Here is a 22,678-nt window from a genome sequence, read left to right as displayed (position 1 = left end):
CACATATACACACACATACAGAAAGACAGTTATCTGCCTCTATATAATTTAATATAAATTATTGACATAAATCTGTATCTACATATCTATCTCTTTGTGTCTGTATATCTATCTATCTGTTCATATCCACATACTCTTTCATGCACACATATAGTTGTATTTTCTTTTAGTCTCTTTCTTTCTCTCTGTCTTTCTGTCTCTTCCCATCTCTCTTCATAGAAATACACAAACGCAAACACACATACGTACATATATACGAAGAAAGATATATATGTAAATATACATATGTCAGATGATAAATAGATATACATATTCTGATACACATATATATAGTTATATGTCTCTTGTTCTCTCTCTCTTTTTCTGTCTCTCTTTCTTCATAGAAACACGCATGCACACACACACGCGCGCACACACACACACACACACACACACACACACACACACACACACTCTCACATTGTTTTTCCCTAAGCCTGTGATTTCATCAGTGTAAGGAGATTCCCCACCAATGCAGACAGATACTTTCTTTGCACTTTATAGTCCTACCCAAGTTGCCTGCATCACTGAGAATTCAAATGACTTGCCAAGGGTTGCATAGCCTGAGGAATTCATAATAAAACTTGAATCTTGATGCTCCTGATTCTGAGGCTGGCGTACTATTTTACTTCTACCTGATTTTTTTTTTTTTAGCAGACACCACTGTTTTCTGATAAGTTTTTCCATAATATTTAGTGTGAGGTCTTCTTTTCATCATAAGTTGATCAAATATTGGGAAACACAAAAAAATACTTTACTTATTTTTTTTCCCCAGGTACCATAGACACAGCAGAGATGCCTCAATAAAAGCTATAAAGTTTTTTTGGCAAAAAAAAAAAGTCGTGAGGATGTTATATTTTCTATTACTGGATTAGAGAACCCTTCTCTAATCAAAATCATACCAAGCATGAGAAGTAGGCCCACCCAAATTTTACTCTTAGGACAGTTATTAGAAAGCTCCCAGATTCCATGAACTGCCCATCAGTATATTAGCATGCAAATGAAGATTGATCAACTCTTGATGTTCTCCTGTGACAACCAGTGACAGCTGGTTCTTTTTGGAAAATGAATCATAACTCTTTTCGTTAAGTGGGATTCAGTTCAGCTCAACAAACAATAAGCACCCACTATGTGTAATCCCCAATTGTGACAGACTATTGAGTATTACATAAGCCGAGTCTCCAAGTATGGTGGCAGTGCTAAAATAATTTGAGGAGGGAGAAAATGTTTTCAGCTAGGGGAGTCAGGGAAGGCTTTAGTGAAAGGGTCATATCTATTGAATTAAGTCTTGAAAGAAGATACCAATTCTAAATATAGTATCTCCCCTCTGTTAGAATGTAAGCTCTGTGAAGTTAGCAGGTCTTTCTTGCATGTATTGGTATTACCAGCACTAAGTACAGTGCTTAACACACAGTAAGGACTTTTCATTCATCATTCATTCATTCATTTATTCATGAGAATTAATAACAAATGCACACAGAATTAAAAACCAAATTAATAGGGAGATCATACCCTAAATAATTAGGGAGATAAAAAGAGCACATCAAGCTGCCCTGTATGAATTCAAGTCACTAAGATTAAATGAACTATATATCCCAGATGAAAGAACAGGTAAATATAATTGCTAACCAACTGGTATGGATCTTTGAAAGTCTGCAAAGAGCCAGACAGGTACTCTAGGAAAAATGGCCCAATTTTTAAAAAATTTTATTAATTTATTTTGATTTATCAACAATCACTTCCATATGCTTTTGAGTTGAAAATTTTTCTCCCTTTTCCTTCCCCCCATCCTCCCCTAGACGGCGCACAATCTGATGTAGGCTTTACATTTACATTCCTATTAAACATTTTCGCATTAGTGAAGTTTTAAGTAAAAATTAAAACCAATAGGAGGAACCATCAGAAAGATGAAACAAAACTCAACAGAAGGTAAAAATAAGTGATAGCGATTTGACTTCCATAGTTCTTTCTTTGGATGTGGACAACATTTTCCATCCCGAAGCCTCTGGAGATGTCTTAGATCCTCGTAATGCTGAGAAGGGTTCAGTTTAACAATCTTAGTCATTGCATACCGTGGCTGTTATTGTGTACAAAGTCCACTTGGTTCTGCTCACTTCACTCAGCATCAGACCATATAAGTCTTTCCAGGTTTTTCTGAAGTCAGCCTGTTCAATATTTCTTATAGCACAATAGTATTCCATTACATTCATATACCACAACTTGCTCAGCCATTCCCCAATTGGTGGGGGCATCCTCTCAATTTCCAATTCTTTGCCACCACAAAAAGAGCTGCTATGAATATTTTTGTACATGTGGGTCTTTTCCCATTTATTTGATCTCTTTGGGATATAGCCCTAGAATGCTATTGCTGGATCAAAGGGTATGCACATTTTTGTAGCCTTTGGGCATAGTTCCAAATTGTTCTCCAAAATGGTTGGATCATTTCACAACTCCACCAACAATGTATTAGTGTTCCAATTTTCCCACATCTTCTCCAACATTTATCATTTTCCTGTTTTGTCATGTTGGCCAATCTGATAGGTGTGATGTGGTACCTCAGAGTTGTTTTGATTTGCATTTCTCTAATCAATAACAATTTAGAGCATTTTTTCATATGACTATAGATGGCTTTAATTTCTTCATCTGAGAACTGTCTGTTCATACCCTTTGACCATTTATCAATTGGGGAATGGCTTGTATTCTTATAAATTTGTCTTAATTCTCTATATATTTTAGAAATGAGGCCTTTATCAGAAAGACTGGTTGTAAAAATTCTTTCCCAATTTTCTACCTTCCTTCTAATCTTAGTTGCATTGGCTTTGTTTGTGCAAAAACTTTTCAATTTAATGTAATCAAAATTATCCATTTTGCTTTTCATAATGTTCTCTATCTTCTGTTTGGTCATGAATTCTTCTGTTCTCCATAGATCTGAAAGATAAACTATTCCTTGTTGTCCCAGTTTACTTATAGCATCAGCCTTTATATCTAAGTCATGAACCCATTTTGACTATATTTTGGTATATGGTATGAGATTTGGGTCTATGCCTGGTTTCTGCCATGCTCTTTTCCAGTTTTTTTCAAAGAGTGGGTTCTTATCCCAGAAGCTGAGGTCTTTGGGTTTATCAAATAATAGATTACTATAGTCATTGACTACTGTGTCTTGCATATTTAGCCTATTCCACTGATCCACCTCCCTGTTTCTTAGCCAGTACCAAGCAGTTTTGATGATTGCTGCTTTATACTACAATTTAAGATCTGGAATTGCTAGGCTACCTTCCCCTGCATTTCTTTTCATTAGTTCCTTTGATATTCTGGACCTTTTGTTTTTCCAAATGAATCTTGTTATTATTTTTTCTAACTCTATAAAATAATTTTTTGCTAGTTTGATTGGTATGGCACTGAATAAGTAAATTAGCTTAGGTAGGATTGTCATTTTTATTATATTAACTCGGCCTACCCATGAGCAACTGATGTTCTTCCAGTTATTTTAGGTCTGATTTTCTTTGTGTGAAAAGTGTTTTGTAATTGTGTTCATAGAGTTACTGAGTTTGTTTCAGTAGGTAGACTCCCAATTTTTTTTTTATTGTCTACAGTAAGTTTAAATGGGATTTCTCTTTCTATCCCTTGCTGTTGGGCTTTGTTGGTAATATATAGAAATGCTGATGATTTATGTGGGTTTATTTTATAGCCTGCAGCTCTGCTAAAGTTGTTTATTATTTCAGGTAGTTTTTTACTTGATTCTCTAGGATTCTCTAAGTATTTCATCATGCAATCTGCAAAGAGTGATAGCTTTGTTTGTTCTTTGCCAAATCATTAGACCTGCTTCCAGACCAGCCCCCACAGTCATCACTGAGAGGTGAAATCATTGTGGAGAAATGTCCCACATTATTCATCACCATCAGCAGCAGTGGATGATCAATTGCCACCAACCAGTAGACCATGAGAACCCGGGGAGATGAAGCATGCTCCTCTCCCCTTCCCAGACTATCTGTCCTTCTTCCAGGCTGGCGCCCACAGCCATCATACAGGGAAGCAATTCCTCTGGAGAATGGGTAAGCCATCTCTACCAACTGCCATTCCCAGGTCAGGAAAGCTAGGTGGGGTGAAGTAATTAGGACACCCTAAGAGAGAGACGGAAGGCAGCATGTGAAAAGCAAGGCAAACCATCACCACTACCTCGATCGTCATCTTTCCTCAGATCCAATGGGGATAGCTCAGAGCCCTGAACCCAAGATCCTTTGAAAAAGAATTGCCCTTAGCCATCATCTTTGGAATCAACCCCTGTGGTGATGCAAGTCAAGCAACTGTTCCTACATGTATTACAGCCACATCTACTGAAGACCAAGAAAATGAAGCCCTTGTCACCATAGTCCTTGTCCTTCATAGTCTTTGACATTCAGTCTGTTGTATCAACTGTGTCCTGATGAGACAAACCTTTTTTCCATCCTTCAGTGCCTGATGGTCACTGGGCTTCTCCTTCCAAAGGACCTCTTTCTGCCCTGGAAGCCTCCCTGTCTCATGCTTCTGTTTGTTCTGTTATTACTTCTGTGTTTTGATCATTGGACAGATCTTTGTGCCAGGCAGGTTTTGTTGTTATTTTTAAGGAAGAAACGTAGACAAAGACTTACTAATGGAGTTCTGTGGGTGTACGTGTATGTGCAGGCAACATAAAATATAGTAACAGCTCTTTTAAGGAGCCTGGAATCTTCCTGTTAACCTGAAATTGACGTGGTTATAAATAAAAAAAATGGTATTATATGTAAATGTGGTATCAATAAAATAATAAAAATGTCTGTGATGTCAAAAATGGTTCAAAGTCAGAAACTGATATTTTACCATTAGAAATGGGCATTTAAAAAGAAGCATTACAATCTGCTTTGTCCCTGCACCCTAAAAACCCTTGGTCTTTTTCTTCCAACTTGTAGTTGGAACCTTCCATATATGTTCTCTCACTCATTAGAATGAGACCTCTTTGAAAACAGGGGCTATCCTACTTTTCTAATTTTTTTTTTTGCATTTTAAAAAATATTTACTTATTTGTTTTTAGTTTTCAACATTTACTTCTGTAAGATTTTCAGTTTTAAATTTTCTCCCCCTCCATGCTCTTCCCCCTCTCCAAGACAGCATGCAAGTTGATCTAGGCTATGCATGAGCATTCATATTAAATATATTTTCACATTTGTCATGTTGTAAAGAAGAATTAGAACCCAATGGAAGAAACCATGAAAGAGAAGAAACAACAACAGAAGAGAGCAAAAAATAGTCTGCTTCGATCTTCATTCAGACTCCATAGTTCTTTCTCTGGATGTGGACAGCGTTTTCCAGCATGAGCTTTGGGAGTTGCCTTACATGCTTGCATTGCTGAGAAGAGCTGAGTAAACAAAGTTAGTGTTTGCACTGTTGCTGTTACTGTGTACAGTGTTCTCCTGGTTCTGCTCACTTCACTCAGCATCAGACCATACAAGTCTTTCCAGGTTTTTCTGAAGTCAGCCTATTCATCGTTTCTTATAGCACAATAGTATTCCATTACATTCATATACCACAACTTGTTCAGCCATTCCCCAATTGATGGGCATCTTCTCAATTTCCAATTCTTTGCCACCACAAAAAGAGCTGCTATGGATATTTTTGTACATGTGGGTCCTTTTCCCATTTGTATGATCTCTTTGGGATACAGCCCTAGAAGTGCTATTGCTGGGTCACTACTTTTCTATTTGTATCCTTAGTACTTAGCTTCGGGAGTGCTGAATAAATACGACATTCATTCATTCATCCATTCTTTCATCCATCCATCCATCCATTCATTTATTCATGTATGTGTCTCTGGGTATGCAGGTTTGAATGGTGCATACATTGGGTAATTAAGAAAAACAGTGAGTGATTCTACCCTTATTTAGGTTGAGGCCTTTATCATATGTTCCTCCCATCTCTCCTGAACTATTGCAATAACTTCCTTCTCCCTTCTTTAGATCTCTTCTTCTCTCTGATGAGAGGTCTCCCTTCCCCTTCTCACTCTCCTCCATTAAAAAGATATTCCTGAAATAGCCCCATGTCATTCTCAAAAATCTTTAATGGTTATCTCTAAGAAAATATTAAAAATATTCTATCCAGTGTGTAAACACCCCCTTCTGGCTTCTACCAACCTTTCTCGTCTTATGAAATTTTAGTCTCCTTTCCAGTTAAAATGGCTTAAAAAATGTTGCCTAAAACATAGCATTCAAGCCATATCCCCAGTGCCTTAAATACAGTAGGTTCTCAATAACTGTTTATTAAATTGAATTGAGTGGAGTTTAATCAGATCTCCCACTTTGTGCCTTTGCTGTCTGTCCCCCATACCTGGACTGTCCTTCCTTAGCTTCCTCTTAGAATCTCTAGCTTCCTTTAAAACACAACCTGTTGGCCACTTCCCCAAATGTTCTTCCTCATCTCCCCAGCTAGTAGGACTCTCTCCTTCCTGAAAACCCTTAAGATCCAAAACCTTGAGCTGGAAGGAACCTTCAAGATCTTAATTAAGTCCATAGGTGTCAGAAACAGGCCAGGCAGTACATCCAAGTGCCCCTGAACCAGATGAAAAGGCAATTGGGAAGTGTTTAACAAAATCGATAAAAGTACAGTGAAACATAGAAGACGTTCATTTGTGGTTTTCTAACACAATATGTAGCCTCTGGAGTTTGACCTCACTCATGTAGTCTGCCTCATTTTACAGATGGAGAAAGTGGTAGAGATTGGGTGACTTCCCCAGGGTCACAAAGGAGAGAATCATAATTTGAAAGCAGGTCATGGGAGCATAGGGTTAGAAGGGAACTTAGAGGCATCTAGCCCATCAACCTCATTTTATATATAGGAGAACTAAGGCCAAGAGAAATTAAGTGACTTACCCAGGGTCACACAGGTAGGCTGGGACAGAAGCACCAAATCCAGCACTTTTTACACTGTTCTATGATATGTCTATGATATGTTTTTCTTCTTCTTCTTCTTCTTCTTCCTTTTTTTTTTTTTTTTTTGCTTTTTGGTAAGGCAATCAGGGGTTAAATGACTTATCCAGGATCAAACAGCTAGTAAGTGTTAAGTGTCTGAAGCTGGATTTGAGCTCAGGTCCTCCTGACTCCAAGGCCAGAGCTCTATCCACTGCACCACCTAGCTGCCCCTATGATATGTTTCTTACTTGGTATATAAGTCATTTTTACTTATCAATCATTGAATAAGTATGTATAACATTCTTATTACATACTAGGTACTGTGCCAAATGTCGGGAATACACTTATGAGGCTGAAATCATCCCTACTGTCAAGAAGTTTATACTAACACCTCCCCCCCACTTCCCCAGAGAACTCCCTTCAGTTAAATGTAAGCACTTTGAGGGTCAGGGCTATTTCTTTAAAATTTTTTTTTCCTTTTTACATCTCCAAGACCTTGCACATATTAGGTGCTTAATAAATGTCTGTTGAGTTAATTGACTGTATAATTATGCAAATAGAGATTAAATTTAGATTGTTTACAGATACAGAAGGGTTCTTGAATGCACATTTATCATGTCATTACGGAACAATGTTTACTGCATCCTAACCAAGGCCATAAAGAATGTTTTTGCTTGATTGCGCAGCCGAGCAAATTGAGAATACTCCAGTGCTATGAACATTATTTCTTTTGTGGGAGAAGAAAGAAAATAAGCATTCAGCAAGCAGCAGAATAAAAGGACCTAATGTGTTTTCTTGCCTCATGAGGCTTTTGAAAGCTCTTTGCTGATGTTTTCTTGAGCTTCCCAATGATATTGTGTTGGTGAATAATTGTTTGAAGATAGGGCCAAAAGTAAATACTTGTTTCAAGGATTGGCATACATCGGGAGCTGATGTAATGGGAGTTACAAAGGGCCAATTAAGAAAAAAATAAGACAGAAATTACAGCTTGTTCAGACCATTGTCCTAGGTATGGTATTTCTAAATAAGTGCGCGTATCAGACATCATCCCCTCTGAGGCCTCTATCTGTACCCACCATCAAAATAAGTACTGCCCCTCAGAGAGGGAGTTTTCAGGCCATTTCCTTTCCTATGGGAGGTATGTGGGCGCTTCATGAACCAAGTCATCATTTTGTTCCTATTCTCCCACATAAATTATTATGGGCCTCAATGAAATAATGTTCAGAGACTGAAATGAGTACTAACCTAAGCTATGAATTTAGAGCTGGAAAGGACCTCAGCGACTATGCACTTCAACTCCTGTGGCCCAGAGCAGTTAGATGACTCACCGTGCACATATAGGTAGTAAGTATGAGAGGAGAGATTCAAACCCAAGTCCTTCCTGAATCCAGTGCCACCATCTTCTCAACTACATTCAGCTGGCAAGGACTTCTGACTGAGACTGTGTGCCTCCTTTCCCATTATTCTGCCACTATCACTGCAAGGAAGGCAGCAGCTATACAGGAATGAGGGCCCCTTTGTACTTGTCTTAGTTGCATGGATATCCATTGACCATAGACTTCATGACCAAGCAGTCAGGTTCCTGGTAGTTAACAACTCTGTATGTAGCTAGGCTGATACTTAGAACACAGATATAGTCAACTTCCAGGACTGAAATCAGCACCTTTCCTGTATAGTAGAACCTATAACACTCCTCCTCCATTGGCATAGATTTCAAGAAGACCCAGCATTTGCCTGCCATGATGTGCATAAGAATATGAATTTGTGAAAAAACTGGCAAAAATAGGTGACTGCTAAAATATGTGTCTACTTTTTTATTTCTGTAACAACTTTATGAGAATGGTCACATGTGTCCAGAATATGAATTGATAACAGCAAGTGAAAAGAACAGACAGGATTTCTGAGTTGATTTTATTTATGTAGTCAACCCCAAAACAGATATTTTAAGGATAATTTGTGGATTGCTTCATAGGACAAGATGGGAAGTGATTTTTCAGTAAATGGGAGAGTATGCTTCAAGCGTAGACCTGAGTAGAGTCTCTATGCCTACCAAAAATGTAGTGATGGTGGTAGATTGTATCGCAGCATTCAGTTTTTAAAGATGTTATATGCTTGGACAAGAAATGCAAAAATATGATTTTGCCTAAAAGATTTTGATTTCTTTTGCTTTGTCATTCATGGGAATACTGGCTAGATGAAGATCTTGGGGGGAAAAAAACGCTTTAAGGAACCTACAATATCTTTGTTTTGTTTTATAATCATTTTATTTTTCATTGCACAAGCATTTATGTTCTCTCCCTTTCACCTCCTGTCTATTTGAAAAAGAAAACAAAATCTTTGTAATAAATACCCATAGTGAAGTAAAGTAAATGCACATGTTGGCTATGACCAAAAATTTGTCTCATCTGCATCTTGAATCCTTCCCCTGTCAGAAAGTCAGTGTCATAGTTCATCATAGATGTTCTTCAATCATAATTGGCCATCACATTGATCAGAGTTCTTAAATCTTTAAAGTTGTTTGTATTTATAATGTTTTGGTTACATTATAAGATGTTCACCTGATTCTATCCACTTTATTCTACATGAATTTAGACCTTTTTCTCTGAAATCATCACTTTTCATTACTTCTTATTGTGCAATAATATTAAATTACATTCACATACCATTATTTGTCTAGCCATTTATATACCGTTATTTGTTTACCCATTTCCCAGTTTATGTGTGCTACCTTAGTTTCCAGGTCTTTGCTACTGAAAAGAGGGCTACTATAAATATTTTGGTATATGTATGAACCCTTTTCTTCTTTCTTTGGGATATAGACTCAGTTGAATTATTGCTGGGTCAAAGTGTAAATACAGTTTAGTGATTTGGGGAGCACAGTTCCAAATTGTATTCCATAATGGTTGTAGCAATTTACAGCCCTACCAACAGTCTATATTATATACCTGTTTTCCTCATAGACCCTCCAACATTTGTCATTTAATTTTTTGGTAAACTTTGCCTTTTTGAGGAGTATGAGCAAGAACTTCAGAGATAGTTACTTTTATTTATATTTCTAGAATTATTTGTAATAAATGTTTTGATGTCATTGGGTTTTTAATATCACCTTAATTTCTCCAAGTATTTTTCTTACTCCCAGAGAACCATGCCATGTAACAAACAATATTATTAAAGAAAACTTAAAAAGAAAAGAAAAAAGAAGAGGTTGAAAAATCAGCATAGTTATCAATACATTGAAAAAGGTTTGAAAATATGAACAGTGTACCACACTCATGGACCTTCCACCTTTGCAAAAGGGTGAGGTGTAATGTCTTCTCATATCTCTTCTTTGGGGCCATGCTTGTTCTTGATAATGTATTCACTTGTGATTTGTCCACATGTGTATAGTTCACTGTAAACATGTATACAGAAGGTTGAATGCAAAATAATTCCAGAACATTCAGAACTTTAGGGATAAATCAGGAAAGGCTTCATATATGGTGGCACCTGAAACAAGTCTTCAATGAATATAGGTTTTTAAAGAGGTGATAGTGAGGAAGGAGTCCCCTTTGGCATGGAGCATGGCATGTGCAAAAGCTTGGAGGTGGAAGATCCTTCCCCTACTTCTTTGTCTTTTTTTTTTTTTTTTTGGCTAGGCAATGGGGTTAAGTGACTTGCCCGGGGTCACACAGCTAGTAAGTGTTCTGTGTCTGAGGCTGGATTTGAACTCAGGTCCTCCTGAATCCAGGGCTGCTGCTCTATCCACCAGGCCACCTAGCTGCCCCAACTTCTTTGTCTTTTTAAATTCTACCCATTCTTCAAGACTTGATGTCTGTTCTTCCTTCTTTGTAAAAGCTTTTCAGTTCACAATGATCACTCCTTCCCCTTTTGTCTCTGAAGCTCATTTGGACAATCTGTAATCTATTGCCTTGGGATGCTTGTATTATCATTGTAATATGATTCCCGAGAGCCAACATTTCTCTAGCATGTTAAGGTTGGCAAAGTGCTTTACATTTATGAAATCATATGATCTTCCCAACAATTCAGTGAGATAGATACTAGTATTATCCCTGTGTTACAGAAGAGGAAAATGAGAAGAGGTTAAGTGCATTGCCCAATATCACACCACTAGTTAGGAGATGAAGTGAGATGTGAATATAGGGTTTTCCTGACTCTAGCTCCAGTGACTGTCCCAGCAGTGGGGAACCTGTGGCCTTGAGGCCACATGTGAATCTAACAGATTCAGTGGAGGTCTGCACTTAAGGACCTAGAGGGCCACATGTGGCCTCAAGGCTTACAAGGTGGGTTCCCCACCCCGACACTATCCTCTATTCCAAACAGCCTCTCACGATTCAGCTATTACGTTTTACTTCTGTTGCTTTAACTTTTCATATTCCTATGTCTCATACTTTCACTCCTGTGAGCCCGTTGATGCCAAAGTCCAGATCTCACACTTTGTCTTCCAAAGCCTATGCTAGCGTCCTGTCTTTTGTAGCAGATGCTCATGATTACCCATGGTTGACTTGATCAGGGAACATTTTGCTGTAATTGTAACTCAAGATTTAATTGTTTTTGTGCAGGCAAATGCCAGTCTTAACCTAAAGTTCAATCACTAACATTCCATCCCAGTCGTGGGCATCTTTGGGATGAATCACCTTCATACTGAGAAACCTTGACCTACTCTTGTTTGTAAAAAAAAAAAAAAGCTTGAACTGTAGATTTGATGATTTCCATTAAAATGCTCGAAAGCTGTATAGAAGAAGCTGGCTTTTAAAGGTACGATTAATGAAGTCAGTTTAGTGCTATTTATAAGAACTTTTCAGTGTGACAAATTTTGAACACACATACACTGTAGAGGTTAGATATAATAGAAAGGGAGATGTAAGAGTTTTCCTTTTGTAAGTAAATGGACCTGTATCGATTATGTTTTCTCCTGAGTTTGTCAGAGTCCCATGAAGAGCTAGCATAACCTCTTAACTTCTTTCAGCAGAGTGGCCTTGAAAGCATCTGGCAGAAAACATCTAAGGAATTATCAGTGGGTGTCAGGGAGGTTCAAAAGCCCTAGAATAAACATTTGGGAGAAGACAATGGGATGCATTTACATGTAAATATTAAATGTTATGAGGACATTTTGATATATCAAAAGCATCCATCTTAAGTCCTCCATTCTGGATTCTTTTCTAGTTGATGCTTAAGTTTGTCCTGCCTAACCATTAAATATTAACTTAGAATTTCAAAAAACTTGAAATAATTTTTTAATAATTCAAAGAGTAGTCTTCCTCTTATAAAATTCTTAAGAGGGAGGAATGGGCAACCCAGGAATCACCCCTGGATTATTTTGCTAAATTCTAAGTCATAAGTTTGTGGTTGTGAGGATTGAAGGGACGTCACAGGAAAGGTGGTCCAGTCAGCTCTTTTTACATATGAGGAAACTGAGGCTCGGTGAATTTAAACAGCTTTCCCAGGATCACTTACAAAGGTTTTCCTGACTCCAGGTCCAGCACTGTATCCAGTAGGGCACACTAACTTCATGTAGATCCATCATTGTGTAAAAACTGGTTCCTTGTAGCTCTCTCTGTATGAGGCATTTCAAGGAATTAACAAATACTTTTGAGTCAGGATGGATATTATAAATGAAGGTTAGGAATGTGTAAAACAAGATCTTGGATGCTTATGTCTACCTCTAGGAATTTAATAGCTAGCATTTATATAGTGCCTACTGTGTGCCAGGCACTGTGCTGTCTCATTTGATCCTCACAACAACCCTGGGCAGTAGGTGCAGTTATTTCCCCCATTTTACAATTAAGGAAACTGAGGCAAACAGAGGTTAAGTGACTTGCCCAAGGTCACACAGCTGACGTGTTTGGGGTCACGTTTGAATTCAAGTCTTCTGACTCCAAGGCCAATACTCTGTCCACCGAGCCACCTAGCTGCAAACTCTAAATGCGGTTTATAGCAGCAAGGAGCACAGCTTCCCACACACTTTGGGTACCTTCCTCATCCCTGGTCAGACAGCATTTGAAATATTATGCTCAGTTATGGATTGAGGGATGAGCACTGATAGTGTGGAGAACATTGGGGATGGGGGTGGGCAGTAAAGCTGGTGCAAGTCCCTGAGTCCTTGGTTCAGACTTTATTTTCCTGCCTCTGCCTCCCCCAACTCCCAGTACCCTGCCTCTCGCAGTCCTTCGTATTTATGGAGGCATCTTGGAAGTCCCGAGCTCATGTCTGGCCTTAGATACTTCATAGCTGTGTGACCCTGGACAAGTCCTAACCTCCGTCTGCCTCAGTTTAATCCACTACAGTATAGGGATAACTATAAAACCTGTGCCTCAGAATCGTTGGGAACACCAAATGAGGTATTTCTAAAGTTCTTTGTGCCTGAAACAGAGCAAGCGCTTAATAAATGCTCATTTTCTTTCTTCTTTCATGTATTTATATACATATATGTATATGCATACACGGATTCACAAACTATATTTACATCGTGCATAATTTCTTTCATCTGTGTTTCTCGTCTCCTACTTTGGAATATAAGCTTATTGGAAATTGGAATTGTTAAACATTCTTTTTGTTTGGTTCCTTAGCACTTATGTGCCTGGCACATAACAGCTACTTAATATATAATGGCTTATTTCGTAGTTGAAGGTACATGAGAACCATTTGAAGGAATTGAGGATGTTTAAGTTAAAGAAGAAAACAGTCTGGGACTTACTGTCAAATGTATTTAAAAGATAGTAGAGCTTAAGGGAAATTAGATTTCTAATTGATCCTAGAAGACAGGGCTAGAAGCAAGGATGCAATCTGCAGAGGTAAATGTCAAGAAGACAAACAAACAAAAAAACAAAATCTTGCTAAAAATGAGAGTTGTACATAGACAGAATGAGCTACCTTTGGGTTTCTTTAGGTACATGTCTTTTACGTATTAGGGGTTCTTCTGGTAGGATGGGATGTAATAGATGTCACTGAGGTCCTTCCCAACTGTGGAATTCTGAGATTCTGTGAAGTATTGAATATGGACCAAGTAGAGTTAGGGCTACAGAGTAGATACAGTGCTGGACTTAGAATCAGGATAATCTGGGTTTGACTGTCTCCTCTGACACTAGCTGTTCAAACCAGGGAAAGTCACTTAATCTCTTTGTGCTTGAGGCAGCTAACTATATTTTATCTAGTTGTTCATCCTTTGTACTTGAGGACCAATGACATCACAATGTTGGGGTCAAGGCACAGTGTGTCCGACTGGGCAATCAGTCCAGTGTGACCTTGGAAGACTCTACCACAGGACAGTCACAGATAGTCTCGTTGAACATTTGGCAAAGGGATGTCTCTTGAATTTTGAATCTTATGTTTGTGCTGCTGCAATTCTGCTTTGCTTGTAGAGCACAGTGCCTTCTTTGATTTGGGCACTCCATACTGGCGCCAGCGTCTCCCATGCCTCACAGTTGATACTACAGTTCTTCGGAGAGACCTTGAGGATACCCTTGTATCACTTCTTCTGACCTCTGTGTGAGTGCTTGCCTGGTGCTGGTTCTCCATAAAATAGTCTTTTAGCCAATGTACATTTGGCATTCCACATAGATGATGAAGTTGATGCACATGATGCTAGAGCTAGCTCAGCATTTGGGAGACTCTGAAAGAAAGTGTGGGAGAGGAGGTATTAGGTTGCCTAGCAGACTGAGGGTCTACAGAGCCTTTTGCTGACTTTATTAATATTTGCCTCTGAAACCTGGACAGTATACCAGCACCATGCTGGAAAACTGAACTGATTCCATTTGAATTGTATTAGGAAGATTCTGAAAATTCTGGCAAGATAAGGTATGGACAGTGAGATTTTTTCTTGAGCTGAAGTGCTAAGAGTTCACACTGTACTATAGAGAGAGCAACTCTGATGGGCTGGCCACGTGGTCCCAGTGCCAAACCTGCATTTATCTAAAAGACTATTTTGTTGCAATTTTATCTAGTAAGGCATTGGAGAGTTGCAATCTGCCTCACTGGAGAGAGTTCTCCTACCATGTTGATGAAGTCATAGTTTCGGGGGGGGGGGAAGCAGTTAATTAATCAGTTGGTTAATTTAGCAACTTGAGAAATTTTCACTTCTTGTTTTTAATAGTTGTTTATTGCCTTATTATATGCCATTTGCCCCTGATGTGGGAGCTAAGTTTTTAACTAATTCCTTGGTAATATTTCCAAGCGCGTAAATCCAACCATCGAAACTCAGAGAATATATCTTGTTCATCTTTGGTTTTTTAACATCATCATAATATTGCCTTTTTCTCATCAGCTGTCTTTGCCTACGTCCTCAAATGTATTTCATGATTTTGTAATTTTACCACCTCGCTCCTCCGAGAGGTGCATTTTCTTCTTGTCTTAGTTACAGATACTATACACACACACACACACACACACACACACACACACACACACATATAAATTTTTCTCTCTGCACTTTCTTGAGTGCCTTTATAATCACTTCTTTGAAAGCAAAATTGTCAATAAAGGATTCCCATGGCACCAAAAATTTCAATCCATTTTCTGGGCAGTGGGGCTGGTGGTATGTGTCCTTTGTGTGCCTTTGACTTTCAATTTTTCATGACTGACTCTTGTGCTGAGATTTCATTACATTTGTGCTATTCCAGGCCTTGAATGTTTCTGACCAACCCAACTTACCTTAAATTTTTAAGAGAAGAACCCTTCTGGCTGCCTTCACAGTAGATTCATTCATGCTTCAAAACCACTATGTTTTATGTAAATCCTACTTCTGAGAGGAGCATCTGAAAGGGTGAATGAACTCCTTCTTTCCTCCCTCCCTTACTCAGAGGAAACTGTCCCTCTTTGGGGTATATCATTTCTGTTTGGCAAAGTAATGCAACTGCCAGGGCTCCCTTATCTATTTTTCATTGTCAGTCTTCATAAAAATTGTATAGAGAGGGGCCATTAGAATTGATCTGCCACAGCTTGATCTCTTACAGTGACATTACCTTAGGAGCTCATAAAGCTTGTACTTACACACAAAGGCAGCTTTTCTTAGAAGCCTGTGGGTGTTTAAAAAAAAAACATACCTCAGGAATTGGATTTGGGGACTTACTGGACTTGTTCGGAAATGTTATATACCCTTTTTTTTTTAGGTCATAAACCTCAAATGAAACTATGGAACTAGACTAGCCTATCAAAAAAAGGGGTCCTGTCACAAAAAGTAAAGTTTAGCATCCATCTAAATGTTACCTAGATTCCATTTAGTTACGCAAGGTACACAGCTTTTTTATTAGGCTCTCAGCCAAACCAAGTGGTCTTTCTTTCAGTATGAATAACCTATGTGATGTTCGTAGCTAGGTCAATTCTGTCTTCTTAAGGAAAAAAAAGAACAGATCCTCTCCCACAGATCAGAAAAGGAATCTGAATGTATGCTATTAAGTTTTTATTATGGGTCAGTTCGTATTTTATGCCCAAATGTCTGTTTTCATGTTTTCTAATTCTGGTAAGGCAATCCGAAGTTGGCTTTATGTATTTTGTGAAAACGTACCTTACACTAACCTGTCACATCTGATCACTAATTCATACTTTTCCTTTAAATAGTTACTTGCAACCAGGGAAAGGCATATTACTAGACTGTAGGCTACTTCTTTTTGTAGGAGCAATCCCAAGGCATGGAGCTTGAGTCATACCTGTAGTCAATATGGCATCTTTAGTTATTATTGAAATTATTGTAAGCAAGGTGATTTTTAATCTAAATTACAATCGTGTTTTGTGTGAAGATGGAATGCTAAGGAAAGTCACCGAAAACCAAGGTTATAACAGAGCTTTCATGAATGGAGCTTTGCTTCTGGGTACTAGCTTCTAAGAGGATGTTTCATTCCTATGACCACCATTGTCCCTGCTTGTATCTCAGCACTCCTGGACTTTCTGAAGGAAGGCCTTACTTTCCTCTCTCAATGTATACACAATCATGCATGCAGTTGGACTGTCTCTAAGGCTGTACCACCCTGTTCCCAACTATTTTTCCCCTTCGTGAAAAAAATCCATGGTTAACACATTCATGTAGTCAGATGAAAAGAGAAACGCTTAGAGAGTCTGCAAACTGCATTCTGTTTCCAACTTTCTCTAAGAGTAACTGTGGGCCTTCTCTATACTTAATGTGTGATTTCGTCAGTGTGGGGAATTGCCAATGAAGAATCTCCTTTTACTAATAAGGATCTGAAACTGCCCTGCCTTTTATAATCTTGGAGAGTTGCTTGGGGACATTGAGAGCTAAGTGACTTAGCCAGGCAGGGACTGCCTGGTAGTATCCACCAGCTGGCTTCCCTCTTTTCTCCAGTTCTCAGCTCAAGACCTTCCTTCAGAAAGAACTCTTTCCCAGTCAGTCCTCCCTAATCTTAGTGCCTTCCCTCTAAGAAATTGTCTGCAATTTATTATGGCTCTATCTTGTTTGTATATAATTGCCCACATAATGCCTCAGCCCTAGACTTTGAGCTTCTTGAAAGTAAGCACTGTTTTCCCCTTACTTAAGTGTTTGGCACTTGATACATGTCTCTTGACTTATTGATTGTGTCAGAAGTGGGACTTGAACCCATGTCATCTTCACTTTCAAGGCTAGGTCTCTACCCATCGAGTTACATGAGTTACTTTGAAAGTCTCCATAAGGAAGTTAACTCAGATGTTTCAGGCCTAACAACTATGGGTTCTGAAAGTCATTCACACATTTTGCAGGTCAGACAGCCTGGTGAAATCTGGGGCTGATGGGAATATGGGCTACATAAATTTCTTTGATCCAGGAATACCAGAATAATCTAAGAACAATGATTTTGTCCTCTGTTCTTTTAACCTACTCTAAAAGGAGACCTTAGGAGGAAATAAAGAAGTCTCTATTCTGTGCAAATGCTTTTCTTCCTTTTTTTTTTATTCCAAAGTATATGAATGTCCCTGTGATATTCAAACGTATTAAATCTGAGTTTCAAAATGCCTATTCTCAGTCAGCTGACCCCTCACAAGTCCTTAAATCTTATTAATAGTTCTGTGATATCATCAGCTGCTTTCTCTGCAGTATATGCAATTATTCCTACCTGAGGCAATAGAGACTGTGAACCAAATTATTAGCTTATGCTGTTGGTATCTACATGAGTAATTTTGCAATCTGCATTTTGAGATCAGATTGTCACTAAATTCAGCTGAATTTTTTTACTGTTAAGACATTGTTATTTAATCTAAATAATGAAAAAAAATGCTCCCTGGGCTCATTACAATAATTATTATAACTAGAATAACAAAGCCCTTCAAGATTTCCAGAGTACTTTCTTCACAATAACGCTGTAGTGTAAGACAGCATTTTTATTCAATGTTATTCTTCCCACTCCATAGATGAAGAAACTAAGGTTTACGTAGATTAAAGAATCTTGCCTGAGATCCTACAGGTAATAAACTGGGATTTATGTAACACTTAAAACATTTACATAATACTTAATGTTTACAAAGCACTTTATGCCTATTTGATCCTCAGAAAAATCTGGTAAGCTAGATGCTATTGTTATCTCCATTTTACAGATGAGAAAACTGAAGGAAATAGAGATTAAGTGACTTGCCTGAACTAGTAAGTGTCTGAGGCAGGATTTGAACCCAGCTCTATCTTACTCCAGGCTTAATGTTTAATCCACTTAACCACCTAATTGCATTTGACAGCTAGTACTTAATTTCTTTATTTGCTGAAAGTTTACCATACTATATTATTTTTTTTCCTACTTTTCTCCCTTTGCCTCCCCCCTTCCCCAATACACACAGTAGGTCCGTTGCCTGACCTAATCAATGCAATTCAAAGAGCACAGGATTTAAAATCAGTGGACCTGGGTTCAAATTCTAGCTCAGATGCCAGCATGACTTCAGGCTTAGCTTTATCTGTAAAATGAAAGGATAATTCTAAGTATTCTCTAAGATCCTTTCTTGCTGTTAATTGCAATGCTACTTTTTCCTGTTCCTTGTCTTTTTTTTTTCTTCTTTGTCTCTCCTCTACTTCCCTACAGCAGCACTAACTTTTTTCATGTTGGAAGTTCTATATAGTATACCATAAACTTGTCAGAGAAAAGTTGTGATACAAAACTAATAAATGAAATAAAAATTAAGAAGATAAATCATGTAAAGAGCATTGAAGCTTACTGAATTTAGAGGAAAAATGTCATACAAAATAACAAGATATTTCTAAAACTTTTATCCCCTTTATCAAAATGTCCTGAAGAAGAAACTCCAAGTAGTGACCAGGGATACTCTGTCATTTCACTGAAAGAAATCTTATTGACAAAATTGTTGTTTTCAAGTGAGTTCTTTGATCAGAAAACTTGTTGGGAGATGTCAGAGTTGGTTCATTTCAATTAAAGGTACAGGCAGAAAAGCTAGAAATACTTTCCTTTCACATGCTGTTCTTCTTTAGGAAACTGAATAGCTTGTGGGGATCCAATGATGAATCTCTCCTTTGGGATTGTATTGAAGCCTGTAGTAGATTCCAGGTTTTGCTTCCACATGCAAGAGAGATTGAAGGGGAAGACATAAAGCCTGTATCTCTAGAAAAATTATTCCTTAAAATTTATAGGAGTGTGAATGTGCAAATCAGAAGGATTGGTGACTTGAGTAACATAGGGAACTTTCAGTATAGGGGTTGTCTCTGCCAGTGACTTGTAGCTAAGTCCTAGAGTTCCCTCCCATAGAGGTTCTTATGATCATAGGTTTAGGCCTTAGAAGTCATTGAGTCCACCTACCCCCTTTTCAGGTGAAGAAACAGAGACTCAATTAGATTTTATGCTCCTTGAGGGCAAGAACTGTCTTTTGCCTCTTTTTTTTTTGTGTGGAGGCAATCAGGATTAAGTGACTTGCCCAGGGTCACACAGCTGGTAAGTATCTGAGGTCATATTTGAACTCAGGTCCTCCTGACTCCAGACCTGCGCTCTATCCACTACATCACCTAGCTGCCCCTTGCCTCTTTTTTTTTTTTGCCTCTGGGGCTTAGCACAATGCCTGGCACATCCAAATCTTAGGCATTTAATAAATGGTTATTAAATTGAATTGAAGTCACTTGCCTAAGGTGACTCAATTAGCATGCTTCAGATGAATTTAAGCCCATATCTTCCTAATTCCCAAGATCAGCATGCCATTGAAATATCCCACTTCTTCTACCTAAATGTGAAAGAGCCAGAACTTGGTCAATCTTTTGTGTCTCTTATTTTAAATAACAGTGAACTTTTTTTTCTCTTTTTATTGGCCTTTTTATTTTCTTTGATTTCTGTAAAAGCTCCTCTTCAAAAAAAAAACAAAGCTCCTCTTCAGTTGCCCAGTGCTCATGAGATAACATAAACATGAAGAGCTATCTTTGCTGGATCATAGATTCTTTGGACCATAGACCTACAGCTAGAAGGCTATCTAGTCTAGCTTGCTTTTGTTACAGATGAGGAAATTGAAGTTGAGAGAGATGCAATGATTTGTCCCATCATACAGGTAGTAGACACCAGAGGCATGATTTCAACCCAGGTTCTCTGACTCCAATCAATCACTCACTCAATCAATATACATTATGTGCCTACTGTGTGCTAGGCACTGGGCTAAGCACGGGGGGGGGGGTACAAAAAGAGCCAAAAGATAGCCCCTGCTCTCAAAGAGCTTACAATCTAATACTCCAGAGCTAGTGTTTCCATTTTAAATTTGTTAAGTTTTATAAATTGTCGCTCAGGTTTAGAAATTTGATGGAACTAGCATTTGGCAGGATGCATTCTCTTTACTTTCTTAATTTGTACGGTGGAGGTCCTGTGTTCTTCTCCACAAATTTCTATGTCTCTCTTCAGCCTGACTGTGCCAGCTCTCCTACATCAGCATGACAGCTTGGCAAAAATTAAAAATCAGGAGCTGTAGTCTCAGCTTAGGGCTGCCAGTTAGAAACCAAAGATTCCACCGATTATTTAGTGTTTTCATTTCAGAGATGGTGAAACAACATCGTCAAATTTCAGAATTACATCCATCAGCAGTGGCAGTTTTTGTGAGGAGGATTAAATGTGGTCATTCCGTGGCTTTCAAACTTCAGTTTTACATGGAGTGTTTTGACAGGAAATATCTAGCCTGATAGTTTATTCTCCAATAAAAACTTGGCTATTTTGAATCATGTTGAAAAGAGGTTACTACTGTTTTGTTGATAAGAAAATCTGAATGCTTGGATTATTATTATGATTTTTTGAAACCACTCCTCTTTCCACCTTGCTAATATTCATTTGTTATGAAAAGTTGTCTGCATTTATTATTCAGCACTTACCATGTGCCAGGCATATCTTAAGCAGTAGGGATACAAAAAAAAAAGCAAAAAAAAAGTTCTTATTTGCAAGGAGTTCACAGTCTAAAGTGAGAGACAATATGCAAATTACTATGTATAAATAAGATATATACTGCATAAATTGGAGATAATCCCAGAGGGAAAGCACTGAGATTAAAAGGCCTGAGAAAGAGTAATTTAAACTCACTAACCTAACTAAACCAGACTTAGGATACCATAAAAGGTGCCTCTATTTCCCCCCAACGCTGCCAGTATTTTTTAAGTTTATTTTACTCATTGATATTTATTATCTGTTCATGGATTTGGGATTAAGTGCCAAGCTTTATTTACCTAGTTTGTCCCTGTACCACCCTACAGGTGATGTTACTTTACAAGGTCCGGTGTTCATTAGAGAGCCGAGCAACAGCATTTTCCCGGTTGATTCCGAGGAGAAAAAAATTACTTTGAATTGTGAAGCCAAAGGCAACCCTTCACCTCATTACAGGTACAGTACTCAGTTTGGAACATAGGCATCAGTAACACACTCATAGTTTAAACTGTGATTGGACCTTCTTTGCAGTGCATCTTTGCAGTACCTCAAAGCATGGCATGTCTGTGGTTGCCTGTTTGTCTGTGATGCTGCAACTTGGCTTGAGATGATTCTGTGCCTTTGCCAGTGAATGTCACTGGAAGCTAAACCAATGTATAAAATTCTGATTTAAGCCAAAGCACCATTTGAGTGAGTATTCCCTTTCCAAAAGGAATCATGATAGCATGCCTCTGAATCCCCTGGTGCATTTACAGTGTGATTATGTTGTTTTTTTTTTTTTAATATGATTCACACTCAAGGTTTTAGCAGTGAAGGATGCCTATATTAATCTTTCCCCACTGAATATCCCTGGGGCCCTATAACTTCCAAACTAAATAGCGCAGGGAAATAGGCTTGTATTTGGCCAAAGGAAAGTAGAACAGTGTTTACCAAGCAAAGTTTAGTTACTAATGAAGTAATCTTTGAGGATCCAGGGAGCTCAGATGAAGTCTGATTGATATTCATGGTGTTTTCCTCATCTTCTGTATCCCTAACTTTAATTTTTAAAAATTATGTCTTTGAAGTCCAAAAGTAAGACAAACTCATTTGGACTAACTGGTCAATAGAAGGACAATTTATAATTCAGATAATTTATAAAAAAATTCATTAATTTCAAATAACTGGAAATAAAATAACAAAATTACTCTTAGGGGATGAACATTAATGAATAAAGTTGTTTATAATTTCCCTATTGTTTTAAAATAAATGATACTGATAATGTACCTTACAAAACAGTACTACAGTATTCTTAAATTCTTAAACATGTGTAATCTTATTTCAATGAATGAAAAGCATTTATTAAGGTCTTATACTGTATGCCAGCACTATGCTAATTATTAAGAATAGAAATACAAAAGAGGGAGTCTCTGTCCTCAATGAGGG

General features: G+C 38.0%; 1 protein-coding gene across 1 annotated transcript in view; it reads left to right on the top strand.

The window, feature by feature from the left end:
• The window catches only part of CNTN3 (contactin 3), a 439,279-nt gene that overhangs the window by 138,380 nt on the left and 278,221 nt on the right, over positions 1-22,678 (top strand). Inside the window, exon 3 of the mRNA XM_021007573.2 lies at positions 21,586-21,712. Within this exon, the coding sequence (XP_020863232.1) occupies positions 21,586-21,712 (127 nt within the window). The remainder of the gene's footprint in view (positions 1-21,585; positions 21,713-22,678) is intronic.

Source organism: Phascolarctos cinereus, unplaced genomic scaffold (assembly GCF_003287225.1).
Source record: "Phascolarctos cinereus isolate Bilbo 61053 unplaced genomic scaffold, phaCin_HiC Scaffold_4;HRSCAF=312, whole genome shotgun sequence".
Taxonomy (NCBI): Eukaryota; Metazoa; Chordata; class Mammalia; order Diprotodontia; family Phascolarctidae; genus Phascolarctos; species Phascolarctos cinereus.
Note: the sequence above shows the minus strand (reverse complement) of the source record. Positions and strands in the feature narration are given on the sequence as shown.